The sequence below is a fragment of the Tachyglossus aculeatus genome, chromosome 5, assembly GCF_015852505.1.
Source record: "Tachyglossus aculeatus isolate mTacAcu1 chromosome 5, mTacAcu1.pri, whole genome shotgun sequence".
NCBI lineage: Eukaryota > Metazoa > Chordata > Mammalia > Monotremata > Tachyglossidae > Tachyglossus > Tachyglossus aculeatus.
The window spans coordinates 53,655,156-53,671,766 of NC_052070.1; the positions used below are offsets into that span (position 1 = coordinate 53,655,156).

Below are 16,611 nucleotides of genomic sequence, written 5' to 3' on the forward strand. Positions count from 1 at the left end.
AGTCACACTGCTTCTCACTGTTTTAATTTGCTCCCCAGTACACCCTTGTGCGGTAGGGTTCAGGTATTTTTATTCCCATTTTACAGATGTGGAAACTGAGGCATGGGGAGGGTAAGTGCCTTGCCCAAAGCCACTCAGTAGACATGTGGCAGAGGTGGGACTAGAACCCAGGACCTCTGACTTCTAGAGCAGTAGCTCTCCCACTACAACATAGAGCCTCCCCAGAAAGTTGTTAAATAACTCATCAGGAGTTAAGTCCCTGATCCCTTCCTGTGTGAAACAATAATAATAATAATAATAATAATAATAATAATAATTGTGGTATTTGTTAAGTGCTTACTATGTGTCAAGCACTGTAGTAAGCACTGGGGTGGATACAAGCTAATCAGGCTGGACACAGTTCCTGTACCACGTGGGGCTCACAGTCTCAATCCCCAAGTTACAGATGAGGTAACAGGCAGAGAGAAGTTAAGTAACTTGCCCAAAGTAACACAGCAAACAGATGGCGGAGCTGGGATTAGCACCCATGACCTTCTGACTCCCAGACCTGTGCTCTATCTCGTATGCCATCCTGCTTCCAGTGGCTAAGCATCTGGGAATCTGTAAGGCCTGGAGAGAATTGAAAATCAGTGTCACAGGGAGGCAGATTTTTCTTTCCTCCCAAAAGAAAGTGGTCGTGAATGGAAACTCCGATATTCTCATTTAAACTTCCAAATATTTGCAAGAAAAAATGAGGGGATCCCGAGTATCATACAGCTTCACCCAACTCTTTGTGGCACCCATCTCCACTGCTGCTTCTAGACTATGGTTGTTTTCTGAAAGATCAAATCTTGAGAGAAACGAAGAGACTGTTTTAGGCATTGCTGGGGCTCATTCCCCTTCTCCACTGTGAGCCTCCTGAACCATGACTCATGCTGAACACCTCCTAGAGGGTTGACAGCTTTTCCTTAAGCCGCGTGTTAAACAACTTTACAAACGCTGAAAGAAATGAGAGAAAAAATGACTTAATTTCTTCTCTTTGCCCAGGCTGAGTAAAGTTTCTCTGCAGATGTACCAGTCACAGATAAATAAACTGGAAGATGATGTTCACAAAGAGGCTGAAGAAAATGCTTTGCTCAGAGAGGCCCTGGAGAGGACCCAGGCCCAGCTAAATCAAGAAAGGAGGATGAGCAGAGCTGTTAAGCAGCAGAAGGTAAGCAGATTTTGGTGGCAATGATTATACTTGATTTAACCAAGGTGAAAAGACAGTCAAGAGAAAGGAAGAAATTTGTCTAAACTTCATCCAACCAGCCAGCCGTACTTATTGAGCGCTTACTATGTGCAAAGCACTATACTAAGTGCTTGGGAGAGTGCAATATAACAATAAACAAGCACATTCCCTGCCCACAGTGAATTTAGAGCTAAAGGTGTCCTGTCTTGAAGACTCAAATATGTCCTGGTCATTAGAAGCAGTGTGTCTCAGTGGAAAAAGCCTGGGCTTTGGAGTCAGAGGTCATGGGTTTAAATCCCAGCTCCACCACTTGTCAGCTGTGTGACTTTGGGCAAGTCACTTAACTTCTCTGTGCCTCAGTTACCTCATCTGTAAAATGGGGATTAAGTCTATGAGCCCCACGTGGGACAACTTGATTACTTTGTATCTACTCCAGCGTTTAGAACAGTGCTTTGCACATGATAAGCGCTTAATAAATGCCATTATTATTATTATTATTATTATTATTAGAAGACAGGGGACCCACTCGAGGTCAAATTCCACGCCTCTAGCTCTTCGTACCCTTCCTTCCTCAGCACTGTCAGGGTTGTTTTTAAATGGAACCGCTGGGACAAGGGAGATAAGAATGAATAGAGGAGAAACTGTAGTGATCCACTGTGCTAGGCAGAGTCGTCCCCCAAGAACCTAGGAACGTGCAATTTGACTAATGGATGTAGCATCCCCTGCTTCCACAAAGTTCACGGTAGTTTTAAGATTCTCCAGGATTACTATGGGGCTGTGGTGAGTCAGCTTTACGTGGCCACAGAGAACCCGCTTCAGGCCCTAGGTGTCCTGAGGGGTCAGAGCCAGGACAGCTCCCAACTCTGAACCCTCTTCGAAACTGGGGCAATAAATCAATCAGTGGTATCTCTTGAGGACATAATAATAATAATAATGGTATTTTTAAGTGCTTACTATATGTCAAGCACCATTCTAAGCGCTTGGGTAGATACAAGCTAATCAGGCTGGACACAGTCCCTGTTCCACCTGGGACTCCACAGTCTCAATCTCCATTTTACAGATGAGGTAACTGAGGCACAGAAAAGTGAAGTGATTTGCCCAAGGCCACACAGCAGACAGATGGCAGAGCTGGGATTAAAACCCATGGCCTTCTGACTCACAGGTTCATGCTCTATCCACTACGCCATGCTGCTTCTCTATGTGCAGAGCACTGTACTCAACCCTTGGGAGGAGTACAGTACAATAGCGTTGGTAGATATGATTCCTGCTTACAAGGAATTTATAGTGTAGAGGGGGGAAACAGACATTATAATGATGTACAGATAAGGGAAATGGCAAATCATAAGGATATGGATTATTATTATTATGATGGCATTTGTTAAGTGCTTACTATGTGCCAAGCACTGTTCTAAGCACTGGGGAAGTTACAAGGTGATCAGGTTGTCCCACATGGGGCTCACAGTGTTCACCCCCATTTTACAGGTGAGGAAACTGAGGCCCAGTGACGTGACTTGCCCAAAGTCACACGGCTGACAAGTGGTGGAGTTGGGATTAGAACCCATGACCTCTGACACCCGGGCTCTTTCCATTGAGCCACACTGCTTCTAAAGGCCACTTGCCACTATGGCTGAGCAGAGAGGTATGCCCTATGGCCAGCAGGACATGTACAGGAGTTGTTTTTACCATAGCAGTGCCTGCTTTCACTCTCACCAGTTCCTCTGTGCCTGGAGACATGCACTGAGAGGCAGCCCCCCACAGTCAATCATATTTATTAAGCATTTACTGTGTGCACAGCATGGATATAAGGGCTGAAGGCCTTGACGTAGGGAGAGTATCACAAGACTTAAGAGTTACGGGCCCAAGTACGTAGGTGACACAGGAGGGCAAATAGGGTGAGGAAATGAGGGGTTATTCAAGAGTGGTCTTTTGGAGATGATATGATTTTAGTAGAGCCTCGAAGATGAGGAGAGAGGTGGTCTGTCTGATATGAAAGGCAAAGGAGTTTCAGGCCAGAGGGAGGACATGGGCAAGGGGTAGAGACTAGAGACTTCTAGAGTTTCAATGCACTGACTCGAGGAAGAGTCCTGGGCTGTTGGGCTTAATTAGAAATCCACTACATGATCTCCCTTCGGACAGTCAGAATCCCAGTGAGATCCAGCCCCATCCCAGCCCACACCTTCCACCAGGCCTGCTCAGCCCAGAGCCATTCTCTCCAAGGACCAGGGCACCTCATTCATTCATTCATTCATTCAATCGTATTTATTGAGTGCTTACTGTGTGCAGAGCACTGTACTAAGCACTTGGGAAGTACAAGTTGGCAACATATGGAGACGGTCCCTACCCAACAACGGGCTCACAGTCTAGAAGGGGGAGACAGACAACAAAACAAAACGTGGACAGGTGTCAAGTCGTCAGAACAAATAGAAAAATCTGCACGTCTGTCCTAAGGTACTGCTAGATACCTGCTGGGTTCAGGGGGTAGGGGAATTCTGGGGGTGACTCAGCTGCCTAGTTATGGCACCTGAGCTATATTGTGCTGGGAGCAGAATGATATAAAAGAGTGTGCTGTCCTATTTCTTCAGGCCTTTCAGCATTGGCTGAAGATCCAAGGTGGAAATACAGAGTGAAATGGCTTGCCACTCCAAAACCTCCCACTCCCTCCACTGCCTTCTACCTTAAACTGATCCTGGGAAGGGCAGTTTAAGGAGCAGAATTACTTCAGCATTAGGCAGCTCCACTCCTTATTCACCCTCCAGCCCAAGCACAAAACCCCAGCCGCTGAAGAAAGGCGGGGAGGGTACGCTCTTCAAGGCCTCTGCTTTTGGGGGTTTCATTCTTCACAAAGGAGGGAAAGAACCTAGAAAGGGCAGCCTCTGCAAATTGGTAGCCCTGAGTGACTATGTATTCCACTTCCCCATAAAAGCAGCTCGGCTGCCTCAGTGGTTTTTCCAACTCTACTCCTCCTTCCTGCTCACATTCAGTGACCATCTGATGCTCTGCAGAAGCCTGTGCTAGAGGGGAGAAGTGGATGTGAGGTTCAAGGCAAGTGCAGATGGGCCCCGCTCAAGTTTATAAGCCTATCGTGGTCAGGGATTTTCTCTTTTTATTACTGTATTATACTTTCCAAGTGCTTAGTACAGTGCTCTGCACACAGTAGGTGCCCAATAAATGTGACTGAGTGAAAGAATGAACAAGCACTTAATAAGCCCCAGTGCATTTCAGTTCCAGAAATCTCAGGGAAGACCTTGGCTAACACCTTTTCAAGTTTCTGTTATTGTGAATTTGACTCTATGTACTATGACCTGTTGTCTCTAAGATGGTGCTCTCCTGGTGCAGATGGCCAGAGTTTGCTTTGACTTGGCAAGGACCCATGGGGTCAGAGTAGCAACAGAGAAGTTGGCCTTCAGTTGGGTGAGACTTCCAGGAGCTGTCTTAAAACCACTTAACATCTTAGCTCGAAGCCCGCCCCAAACTGTGGGACCCAGCCCAGCCCAACCCCACACTCAATAGGGTCTGATGGAGACCCCCCACTTTTATTTTAGTGGGGAAACCCAGCCATGCAACCCCACCATGTCAGAGTACTTCTGACCCTTTTCCTTTTTCTCCTTTCCTTTTCTTCCACTCCACTTATTATGTGCCCAGCACTGAACTAGCTGCTGGGGTAGTACAAGTTAATCAAGTTGGACACATTCAGCCTCTGTCCCATAATCTAAATTGGAGGGAGTAGGTCACTCCCCATTTCACAGGTGAGGAAACCGAGGTTCAGAGCAGTGAAATGATTTGCCCAAGATCACCCAGTAGGAAAGTGGCAGAGCTGGGATTAGAACTCAGGTTCTCTGACTTCCATGCCCGAGCATGTTCTTTCCACTAGGCCAGGCTGCTTCAGTAGTTGAATTCTGAGGCCCTAACATATGAAGTGCTGCTGAAGGGACACCTTTCCCATGTCCTCTTCCTAGACTGGAACTCCCCCCGCTGACCTCCATATATGCCAGACGACCACTCTCTCCATCTTCAAAGCATAATTAAGGTCACATCTCCTCCAAGAGACCTTCCCCAATTAAGCCCTCTTTTCCCTGGCTCTTTCCCCATTCTGTGTCATCTATGCACTTGGATCTGTGACCTTTGGACAGTTGATATTCATCCCACCCCAAACCCCACAGCACTTACATACATATCTTTAAATTATGTATTATTATTTATTCATATTTATGTCTTGTCTCCCCCGCTAGACTGTAAGTTCATTATGGGCAGGAATGTATCTGCTAATTCTGTTGTACTCTCCCAAGTACTTAGTACAGTGCTCTGCACATAGTAAGCATTCAATAAATACCATCGATTGATTGAAATATGACAGATAACTTAATAGAGTGCAGCCCTTTAATAGTGTTTTTACTTTTTTATTCAGTCCTTAATGAATTATCCCATAGGGTTCTTGTGAGCTGGTTTTCTTGTCCCCCTTTTCCTAGATGAGAAGATGAGGTGAAATGCCTTACCCTGGGACAAATTCAGAATCGTAATTCACTCCCAACGCCCCAAACCTAGAGACAGTTTACCCTGTTTAAGAGCTTTGTCCCCACAAGGCCTTACTTGATTCGCATTTTGGTATCAGTTCATTTTCCATGTGATGACAGGAGCTTGTGTGGAAGCATTAACTTCAATTCTTAACACATAACCACAAGATTAAGTGTTCCCGAGGGAGCAGAGGTAGACAGACTCTGGGGAAGGGAATCTCCTGGCTTATTTGGGCAATCTGTGTCAGCATTGTTCTTCCCCTGTTACATGGACACAGGGAATTGGATTCGGTGGATTTGATTACAAAGAGTGAGGCAAAGGAGCTGAAAGATGTAATTTTTCTCTCCATCCCTTACCTTCAGTTCGCTGCTGGCTCAGAAATGTAGTTCTCCAATCCTGGATTTGATTACTTTGTTTTTTCTTTTTTTTTTTCCTTCCTACCTGGAGGATGGAGTTTTATATAAGGAGGCTCAAATGCCCTTTGGGTTAAGATATTTTTAAGATCACAGAAATTAGCAAACCAGAAAAATGCACATGCTTAAGGAGCAGCTGGATGATGGATAAAGAATATATCCATAACTTAAACCAATGGCCTAAGCAGAGTTATATGTTCAATTGTAACTCTCTCTTTTCACATTGCAAGCAGTTCAATCAAATCTATCAATTGTATTTATTGAGCATTTACTGTATGCAAAGCACTGTACTAAGCACTTAGGAGAGTACAAAACAACAGAGTTGGTAGACACTTTCCCTGCCCACCAGGAGGTTATAGTATAGAAGGGAGATACACATTAAAATAAATTATGGCTATGCATGTAAGCTCTGTGGGGCTGAGGGTGGGGTGAATATCAAGTGCTAAAAGGGTACAGATCCTAAGACTAACAGACTATTTAGGGGGAATCACTCAATGGTATTTATTGAACACTTATAATAATAATAATGGCATTTATTAAGTGCTTACTATGTGCAAAGCACTGTTCTAAGCACTGGGGAGGTTACAAGGTGATCAGGTTGTCTATCAGGGGGCTCACAGTCTTAATCCCCATTTTACAGATGAGGTCACTGAGGCACAGAGAAGTTAAGTGACTTGCCCAAAGTCACACAGCTGACAATTGGTGGAGCTGGGATTTGAACCCATGACCTCTGACTCCAAAGCCCGGGCTCTTTCCACTGAGCCACGCTGCTTCTCATACTATGTGCCAAGCACTGTACTAAGCACTTGGGAGAGTGCAATATTGCAGAATTAGCAGACACATCCCTTGCCCATAACAAGCTGACAGTCTAAAAGGAGAGACTGACATTAATATGAATAAATAAATAACATGCTATATAATTTTACCATATGCACATAAGTGCGTTGGGGTTAGAGGTGGGGCAAATATCCATTGTCCAAAGATCACAGATCCAAGAGCGAGCTGGGGAAAAGAGGGTTTAATCGGGGAAGGCCTGTTGGAGGAAATGTGACCTTAATAATGCTCTGAAGATGGAGAGAGTGGTGGCCTGACATATATGGAAGGAGGAGGGAGTTCCAGGTTAAGGAGAGGACTTGAGAAAGGGGTTGGAGGCAGGATAGACAAGATTGGAGCATAGTGAGTAAGCTGGCACTAGAGGAATGGAATGTGCAGGCTGGGCTGTAGTAGGAGATCAGTGAAGTAAGATAAGATGGAGGGAGATGACGGAGTGCTTTAAAGCCGATGGGAAGGAGTTTCTGTTTGATGTGAAGGTGGATGGCAGCCATCGGAGGTTCTTGAGGAGTGAGAAGACATGGACTAAACGTTTTTGATAAATGATTCATGCAGCAGAATTAAGTATGGACAGGAATGTGAAGAGACAGGAAGCTGGGAAATCAGGAAAATAACAAATGTAACCAAGAGCTAGCCGTGTACACACACACACATCACATCACCTCACACCATAACACTGCCTCAGCCTCTACTGCCCTGATGCTGTGTGCCAGGAAATGAAACACAATCAAGCTTCTTAACCCTAAAGAAGCTAAAGGAAAGCTAGAAGGGTGGTGTCAGTGGAGAAGCTGCTCAGAGGGTACTGAAGGGTATGGCAGGGAAGACTTGTGAGAGATCTTGAGGAGATGAAGTGTGGAAGAGCTGGCCAGAAAGAAGAGGGAAACCCAGTTGGTGGCAATGTGTTCTGAACTAAAAACAAATGAATCAAGAGACACCACCACTCTTATTAACAATAATAATGATACTAATTGTATTTGTTAAGTGCTTCCTATGTGCTAAGCCCTGTACTAAGCCCTGGGGTAGATACTAGATAATTGGGGTTCACAGTCTGAAAGGAAAAGAGAATAGGTATTTCATCCCCATTTTACAGATAAGGAAACTGAGCCAAAGTGAAGTGATTTGCCCACGGTCACACAGCAGGCAAGCGGTGGAGCAGAAATTAGGGCCCTATGTCACCTAGTGAGAAGAGCATGGGCTTGGGATTCAGAAGGACCTGGGTACTAATCCCACCTCAATTGCTAATGATAATGATAGTAATAATAATAATGATGGCATTTATTAAGCACTTACTATGTGCAAAGCACTGTTCTAAGCACTGGGGAGGTTACAAGGTGATCAGGTTGTCCGGCAGGGGGGCCTACAATCCCAATTGCTTTCAGTGTGTGTGACCATGGGCAAGTCACTTAACCTCTCCATGCTTCTGTTTCTTCAACTGTAAAATGGGGATTCAATAGATGTTCTCCTTCCTACTTAGACCCTGAGCCCCACGCAGGACAGGGACTGTGTCTGACTTAATTAACTTGTACCTACCCCAGCGCTTAGAACAGTGTTTGCACATAGTTAGCACCTAACAAATACCATTAAAGAAAAATCCTCTGACTCCCAGCCCATGCTCTTTCCACAAGCCTTGATTCTGTCCCCCCTTCACCTGAGGAAGGGGCTGCCTTAAGGCCCTGGGAAAATCCCCTCCTAAATGACCCTTCTCCCCAAACTGTCAGTTCTGTGGCCAGAAGGGAATCTGAGCAGTAAAGAGGGCTCGCGTCGACCTGAGGGCAGCCACAAGCCTCTAGCAGAGCATAGTCTACTGGGGCCCAGAGGCTGTTGGAAAACTGGGAACTTGCTCCTATTCTGTGTCCCATCCCCTTCTCCCCTACTTCACACCTATAAGTGGAGCTGACGGAAAGATATGTTTCTCCACTCAGCACCCGGCTCACATCTGCCGTGCCAAACACAATCCTGTGAGGAGGGGCAGATGTTTCCAAATGCATCTTGGATGCCAATAACACTTTTTTTCATTGCACATTTTGAAAACCAGTTGGGTCTCAAGCAGCGTGGCTCAGTGGAAAGAGCACAGGCTTTGGAGTCAGAGGTCATGGGTTCAAATCCTGACTCCGCCACTTAGCTGTGGGACTTTGGGCAAGTCACTTCACTTCTCTGAGCCTCAGTTACCTCATCTGTAAAATGGGGATTAAAAGTGTGAGCACCCCCGGGACAGCCTGATCACCTTGTATTTCCCCAGTGCTTAGAACATTGCTTTGTACACAGTAAACGCTTAACAAATGTCATTTAAAAAAAAAATTACTCTGGTGGATCTGTAAGCAGGTCCACTCAGCTGCTGCCAAAGCCTTGGAGGTCCTGGAAATCTCACAGAAAGGAGCATGGGCAGCAGCGACAGGTGGAAACATTCAAAAATCACTGGGCCACCCAAAATAATGGTCTGTTTCACCCTCTCAGTTAAAACCAGTGTTTTGGAGAAATGGGCTGCTGAAACAAACATACGCCCATGAATCAAATATTTGGGCTGTTAGAACACATCCAGAACTTATTTCATTTACTGAAACTTTAGCCACTGTAGATATGGCTCTGAGTTTAAGAAAGTCTGAATCTGCTTCTTTTTTTATTCCTTTAGCCACCCCTTTTGTAAAACACACTTCTGGCTTTAGAGCCCCTTGTCCAATGTGTAGCAAGAGCCAGCAGTTCTAATACAGGGACTCTGAAAGCAGCTTTATGGAGGTTGTCCCCTGCCTTTGAAGATAACTTTTTTAAAGCAGGCCCAGTGACATTCTCTTCCCAGAAGGTCAGCAGCTGCAGCACTTTCCAAGTACCCCAAACTAGAAGGAAATCACAGTGCCCCTGCAGCTCCTTTATTCCTCCTCTGTGGCTCTCCTTCCGACTTAGCAACTGTTTAGTCTAGAGGACCTTTTCCTACAGCTCGTTGGCCCAACGCAGCTTTGAAGCATCCCTCAGCCAAGGGTGCCAGGGCCTAGCTCTGTAGAGGCTGCTGAGAGCCAAGTCACAGCAGTGTGGATCATTAATTGGATTTGACTGATCTGGTAATCTCCTTCTGAGACCCACAGTCCCTCATCCCCGCTTCGAAAGACTTAAAATCCAAGGCAGGAAGCACGTGGGAATGAGGAGAAGAAGTATTTTGTTAGTGGTGGGGGGAGCAACTAGGAAGTCAGTTGAGTTGGCATTTTTGTATTAAATGGATACTTTGTATGGGTGAATAGAGCCTTCTGCAGGATCAGGTTACCCAGATGTGAGAGGGGAGAGAGAGATTACAGGGGATGGGGGAGGCCTTGCCTGGCAAATCCAATTAGTTTCTTGAAGGAAGCAGCAATGGAGGCCAACAGGAAGGCCAGGGAGGGATAATCTTCTTTAACTCCCAGGAGTCTTCCACAAGAGGACTCAGAATGATGATATTGAGTTTTGCAGACACTGGCATTTACTCCCTTGATATTTCTATAAAGTGGAAGGGAGCCCAATCACAAGAGTTGGCAAGCTGCTTTAGGAACTCTTCCTGTCTGAGCTCAAAGTCTCCCTGTACCTGTGCAATCTCAAGATTTCTCCGAGAATGAAGTACTCCCTCTTCACTCTGCCTCTCCACAGCCCACGCCCACCCGCCATCCGAGAACCACTCTCCATTACTCACAGGTGTACAGGAATATCTACTGGAGGTGGAGGCAAGGGAGCGGGTGAGCAGAGAAACTGCTCCTGTTTGCTTCAGGCTTTGGTCCTGGCAGGCAAAGGCGGGAACACCAGAAGCAGTGGGAGGATGGTAAGAGGGGTGCCAACACAGGAGCATTTTCTCTACTTACCTGCTCTGGCTTCTACTCCTCTGTTGGGTGTTGTGCTCTGTGGTTTTTTCTTTAGTAGGAACCCAGCTAGAAGCAGTCAACAATGGCAAGACCTTGCCTAGTACTTCATAGATAAAATTGAAACCATTAAGCGTGGCCTCCCTGAAATCTCCCCTGCTCTCCTCCAGTCCCCTCCTCCTCCTGCCCCATCTTTGACTCCTCCCATCCTACCCAACAGTATCTCAAGTGGAGATCTCCTGCCTCCTCTCAAGTTCTTCTCCGTCCCTCTTCGTCTCCAACCCCATCCCTTCCCACCTTATCAAAACAATCAGCCCCTCCTTTTTTCCCTCTGTGACCGCCATCTTTCACCACTCACTTTCCAGTGGCTCCATTCCCCACTGCTTTCAAACCAGCCCCAGTATCCCCCATCCTAAAGAAACCCTCCCTTGACCCCATAGCACCCTCTAGTTATCGCCCCATTCCCCTCCTACCATTTATCTCCAAACACCTTGAGCAAATTGTTTCCACTTGCTTCCTTCACCTCCTCTCCTTCAACTCTCTCCTTGACCTCCTGCAATCTGACTTCAACTCCCTTCACGCCACAGAAATAGCCCCCTCTAAGATCACCAGTGACTGACTTCTTGCCAAATCCAATGCCCTCTGCTCCATCCTAATCCTCCTCAACCTATTTTCTGTCCTCAACACTATGGACCACCCCCTTCTCCCGAAAGCATTACCTTGACTTCACTGACATGATCCTCTTCCAGTCTCCTATCTCTCTAACCAGTCCTCCTAAATCTCTTGCATTGGCTCCTCCTCTCCCTTCTACCCTCTGACTGTGGAGGCCTCTCAAGGCTCAGGTCTAGGTCCTCTTCTATTCTCCATCTATACCCACTTCCTTCAAGAACCCATTCTCTCCCAGGTCTTCCACTACTATCTCCATGTAGATGATTCCCAAATTTATTTCTTCAGCCCTGACCTCTCTCCTTCTCTGCAGTCTCACATTTCCTCCTGCCTCAGAACACCTCTGCATGAATGTCCTGTTGACACTTCAAACTTAACATATCCAAAACAGAAATACTCATTTTCCCACCCAATCCCTTTGTCCTCCCTGACTTTCCCATCACTGTAGACAGCACCACCATACTCCCTGTCTCACAAGCTCATAACCTTAGCCTTATCCTCAAATCACCTTTCTCATTCAAACCACATATTCAATCTGTCACCAAATCCTGTTAATTCCACCTTAGAGAAGCAGCATAGTTTAGTGGAAAAAGCACGGGCTTGGGAGTCAGAGGTTGTGGGTTCAAATCCCGACTCCACCACTTGTCAGCTGTGTGACTTTGGGCAAGTCACTTAACTTCTCTGTGCCTCAGTTACCTCATCCGTAAAATGGGGATTAAAACTGTGAGTCCCATGTGGGACAACCTGATAACCCTATATCTACCCCAGCGCTGAGGACAATGCTTGGGACATAGTAAGCACTAAACAAATACCATCATTATTATTATTATCACAACATCACTAAAATCCACACTTTCCCATCCATCCTAACTGCTCACGCTGATCCAAAACTGATCATATCCCACCTTGACTACTGCATCAATCCTATCGATCTCCTTGCCTCCTGTGTCTCTCCTCTGCAGTCCATACTTCACTCTGCTACCTGAATCATTTTTCTGGAAAACAGTTCAGTTCTATATTTCCCCACCCCTCAGATATCTCCAGTGGTTGCCCATGCACCTCTGCATCAGAACTTCCTTACCATCGGCTTTAAGGAACCTAGTTGGTTCTCTCCCTCTTACCTAACCTTAACTGTATCTCCTACTGCAACCCAGTGTGCACACTTTGTTTCTCTAACACCAATTACTCCTGTCTATTTCACTGCCAACTCCTTGCCTGAATGCTCACTCTGGTCTGGAAATCCCTCTCCTTTCATAGCCGGTAGGCTACCTCTCTCCCCACCTTCAAAACCCTCCTAAAATCACATCTCCTCTAAGAGGCCTTTCCTGTTTAAGCCCTCATTTTCCCTATTCCCCTCTGTGTCGACTATGCACTTGGCTGTGGACCCCTTAGGCATTTTGATACTCACCCTCATCTCCACAGTCCTTTTATAAATATCCTTATACTCCACTACTTCTCTTGTCCGTAATTTATTTAAATGTCTATCCCCCTCCCATCACAGACTGTAAGGTCCTTGTGGGCAGCAGGGATCATGTCTGCCAACTGTATTGTATTGTCATTCCCCAAATGTTTAGTACAATGCTCTGCACACACTAAGTGCTCAATAAATACCATTGATTGATCTATCCCATTATTATTGAGGCAGAGTGGAGAATGAAGAGTCTGGAAAGAGGTTTGAGTTGGGGATATGGATGGATGAATCCACAACTAGGTTGCAGGTTTAGCACTGAAATTTTTGGGTGACATCTACACTACCGTTATCAGAGGAGATTTATCCAAAAGTCTCTTCACACTTCCTCCGGTTTGGATTCTGTTAGTACATTCGCCCCCAAATGCAATGCCTCACTCATGTGATTCATAGCTAGACATAAATTCAAAGGGAGGGGAGGAGTGAAGGAAAATTCCCATAAGAGTTCTCGAAAAGCCACAGGAGTGAGTTGAGGCGTGAGTAGCAGCAGAACTGCTAAGATCCTTTAGCTTGCCTTACTAGTCTAGGAATGTCCGGCTAACTCACACCCAGATTCACTGGAAAGAACTGGCTAGAGCTGAAAGACACAGATGTAAATTTAGTCCTGGTTTTGATGTAACAAAATTAACTGAATTATAAATGATACTGTAATGTTTGTTAAGTGCTTACTATGTGCCAGGCACTGTACTAAACATTGGGGTGGATGCAGGCAAATTGGGTTGGATACAGTCCCTGTCCCCATGGAGTTCACAATCTTAATCCCCATGTTATGGATGAGGTAAGTGAGGCACAGAGAATTTAAGTGACTTGCCCAAGGCCACACAGCAGAATTATCCAAGCAGTTGCCAAAATATACAGGTAAGTATGTCTGGGTAAAGACATGCATGTAGATTATTGGCTATCGGTCCTAACCTCTCCATTTTTCATAGCATGGGAACATGTCTTGAAGTTGGGAATAAGAACATAAAATGGCAAGGACCAACTTCAGGATAGTGGATAGAGTTTGGACTTGGGAATCAGAAGACATGGGTTCTAATCCCAGTCCTGCCACTTGTCTGTTATGTGACCCTGCACCAGTCACTTCACTTCTCCATGCCTCAGTTCCCTCATCTGTAAAATGGGGATTGAGACTGTGAGCCCCATGTGGGACAGGGGACTCTCTCCAACCTGATTACCATGTATCTACTCCAGTGCTTAGAACGGGGCTTGGAACATAGAAAATGCTTAAGAAAAACTGTTATTATTATTATTATTATTACTACTATCTTGGTTGATTCTTAGTGAGCGCTGTGTTTCCAGAGGGGTTGGCAGCTGCCCCATGGGTCCAGGAATACTGCTGGCTGCCTGCCACCCATAGAGATTTTAGCCATATATGTGCAACCGCCCAAAGGAGTTGGAAAGTGCCTGAGCAGCTGAGGTTTTTGGCGACAGATCACACTGTAATAAAGGGCTGTGCCGAAGTACAGCAGCTGATGTGATAGAGCCTGCAAAGAGGAGTCCTCGTAGGGCTGTCGGCTCTGCCACATGAAAAGTGGAAACTTCTGACATTTCTGTTCTCTGCCACACTTACCCATATGGTGCCTTTGTACAGCATTGAGATTGATAATTAAGCTTCTTTCTAATTCCACCCACACCTCTTCCCCCTCCCACCCAGCAACGTGGGAAGGAACGTGGCCTAGTGGAAAGAACACTGGCCTAGGAGGCAGAGGACTGGGGTTCTAATCACAGCTCTGCCGCTTGTCTGCTATGTGACCATGGGCAAGTAACCTCACTTTCATTTCTTCATTCAGTCGTATTAATTGAGCGCTTACTGCGTGCAGAACACTGAAGCAGCATGGCTCAGTGGAAAGAGCATGGGCTTGGGAGCCATAGGTCATGGGTTCTAATCCCAGCTCCGCCACATGTCTGCTGTGTGACCGTGGGCAAGTCACTTAACTTCTCTGAACTTCAGTTACCTCATCTGTAAAATGGGGGTTAAGAATGTGAGCCCCTCCTGGAACACCCTGATCACCTTGTATCCCTCCCAGCACTTAGAACAGTGCTTTGCACATAGTAAGCACTTAATAAATGCCATTATTATTATTATTATTACTAAGTGCTTGGGAGAGTACATTATAACAATAAACAGTCACGTTCCCTGCCCACAATGAGCTTACAGTCTAGAGGGAGGGAGACAGACATCAATACAAATAAATAAAAGAAAATTACAGATACATAGGTAAGTGCTGTGGGGCTGGGAGAGGGGAAGAGCAAAGGGAGCGAGTCAGGGTGACTCAGAAGGGAGTGGGAGATGAGATAAAGAGGGGCTTAGTCTGGGAAGGCCTCTTGGAGGAGATGTGCTTTCAATAAGGCTTTGAAAGGAGGGAGAGTAATTGTCTGTCAGATTAGATCAGGCAGAAACTCCTCACCCTGGGCTTCAAGGCTCTCCATCACCTCACCCCCTTCTACCCACCTCCCTTCTCTCCTTCTACAGCTCAGCCAGCACCCTCCGCTCCTCCGCTGTTAATCTCCTCACCGTACCTCGCTCTCGCCTGTCCCGCCATCGACCCCCGGCCCACGTCATCCCCTGGGCCTGGAATGCCCTCCCTCTGCCCATCCGCCAAGCTAGCTCTCTTCCTCCCTTCAAGGCCCTGCTGAGAGCTCACCTACTCCAGGAGGCCTTCCCAGACTGAGCCCCTTCCTTCCTCTCCCCCTCGTCCCCCTCTCCATCCCCCCCATCTTACCTCCTTCCCTTCCCCACAGCACCTGTATATATGTATATATGTTTGTACATATTTATTACTCTATTTATTTATTTTATTTGTACATATCTATTCTATTTATTTTATTTTGTTAGTATGTTTGGTTTTGTTCTCTGTCTCCCCCTTTTAGACTGTGAGCCCACTGTTGGGTAGGGACTGTCTCTATATGTTGCCAATTTGTACTTCCCAAGCGCTTAGTACAGTGCTCTGCACATAGTAAGCTCTCAATAAATACGATTGATGATGATGATGATTAGAGGAGAGGAGGGTGTTCCAGGCCAGAGGGAGGACTTGGACTAGGGTTCAGCAGCGAGACAGGTGAGATTGAGACAGTGAGGAGGTTAGCACTAGAGGAGTGAAACTTATGGGCTGGGTTGTAGAAGGAGAGAAGTGAGGTGAGGTAGGAGGAGGCAAGGTGGTGAATTGCTTTCAAGCCAATGGTGAAGAGTTTTTATTTAATGTGGAGGTGGATGGGCAACCCCTGTAGTTTTTGAGGAGTGGGTGATATGTTCTGGTTGTTTTACCTCATCCGCAAAATGGAGATTAAGACTGTGAGCCTCATGTGGGACATGGACTATGTCTAATTTGATTATTTTATATCTACCCCATCACTTAGTACAGTGCCTAGCACATAGTAAGCACTTAACAAATATCATTTTAAAAAATAGCATTGTGGGGCTCATGTCTCCCCTCTTTAGAAAAAATTCCTTGGATTTTATGTTTTGGTCTCCTTCAGTCACCATTTCAAGCGTGGGGTTTGGAAAACCTTTTTGGAATCACCAGTTCTCTTTCAGAAAGTGTGACCCACGGCATCAGTCTTGTAAAGGAATTTGATTTAAGCATAAGATGGGATGCACATGAGATGCTTGAGAATTGAAATTTCCAGTCTTTCAAGAAAATTCCATGACTGTTTCAGTCCTAAAGATTGTACATTCTAATCTTTGCAGAGGCAAAC

At 45.9% G+C, this 16,611-nt stretch overlaps 1 protein-coding gene across 3 annotated transcripts in view; it reads left to right on the forward strand.

Moving 5' to 3' along the window:
- The window catches only part of FHAD1 (forkhead associated phosphopeptide binding domain 1), a 109,250-nt gene that overhangs the window by 85,030 nt on the left and 7,609 nt on the right, over nt 1-16,611 (forward strand). For all 3 annotated transcript variants that reach the window (XM_038746864.1, XM_038746863.1, XM_038746865.1), the window contains one exon: nt 1,027-1,192. In XM_038746864.1, the coding sequence (XP_038602792.1) occupies nt 1,027-1,192 (166 nt within the window). The remainder of the gene's footprint in view (nt 1-1,026; nt 1,193-16,611) is intronic.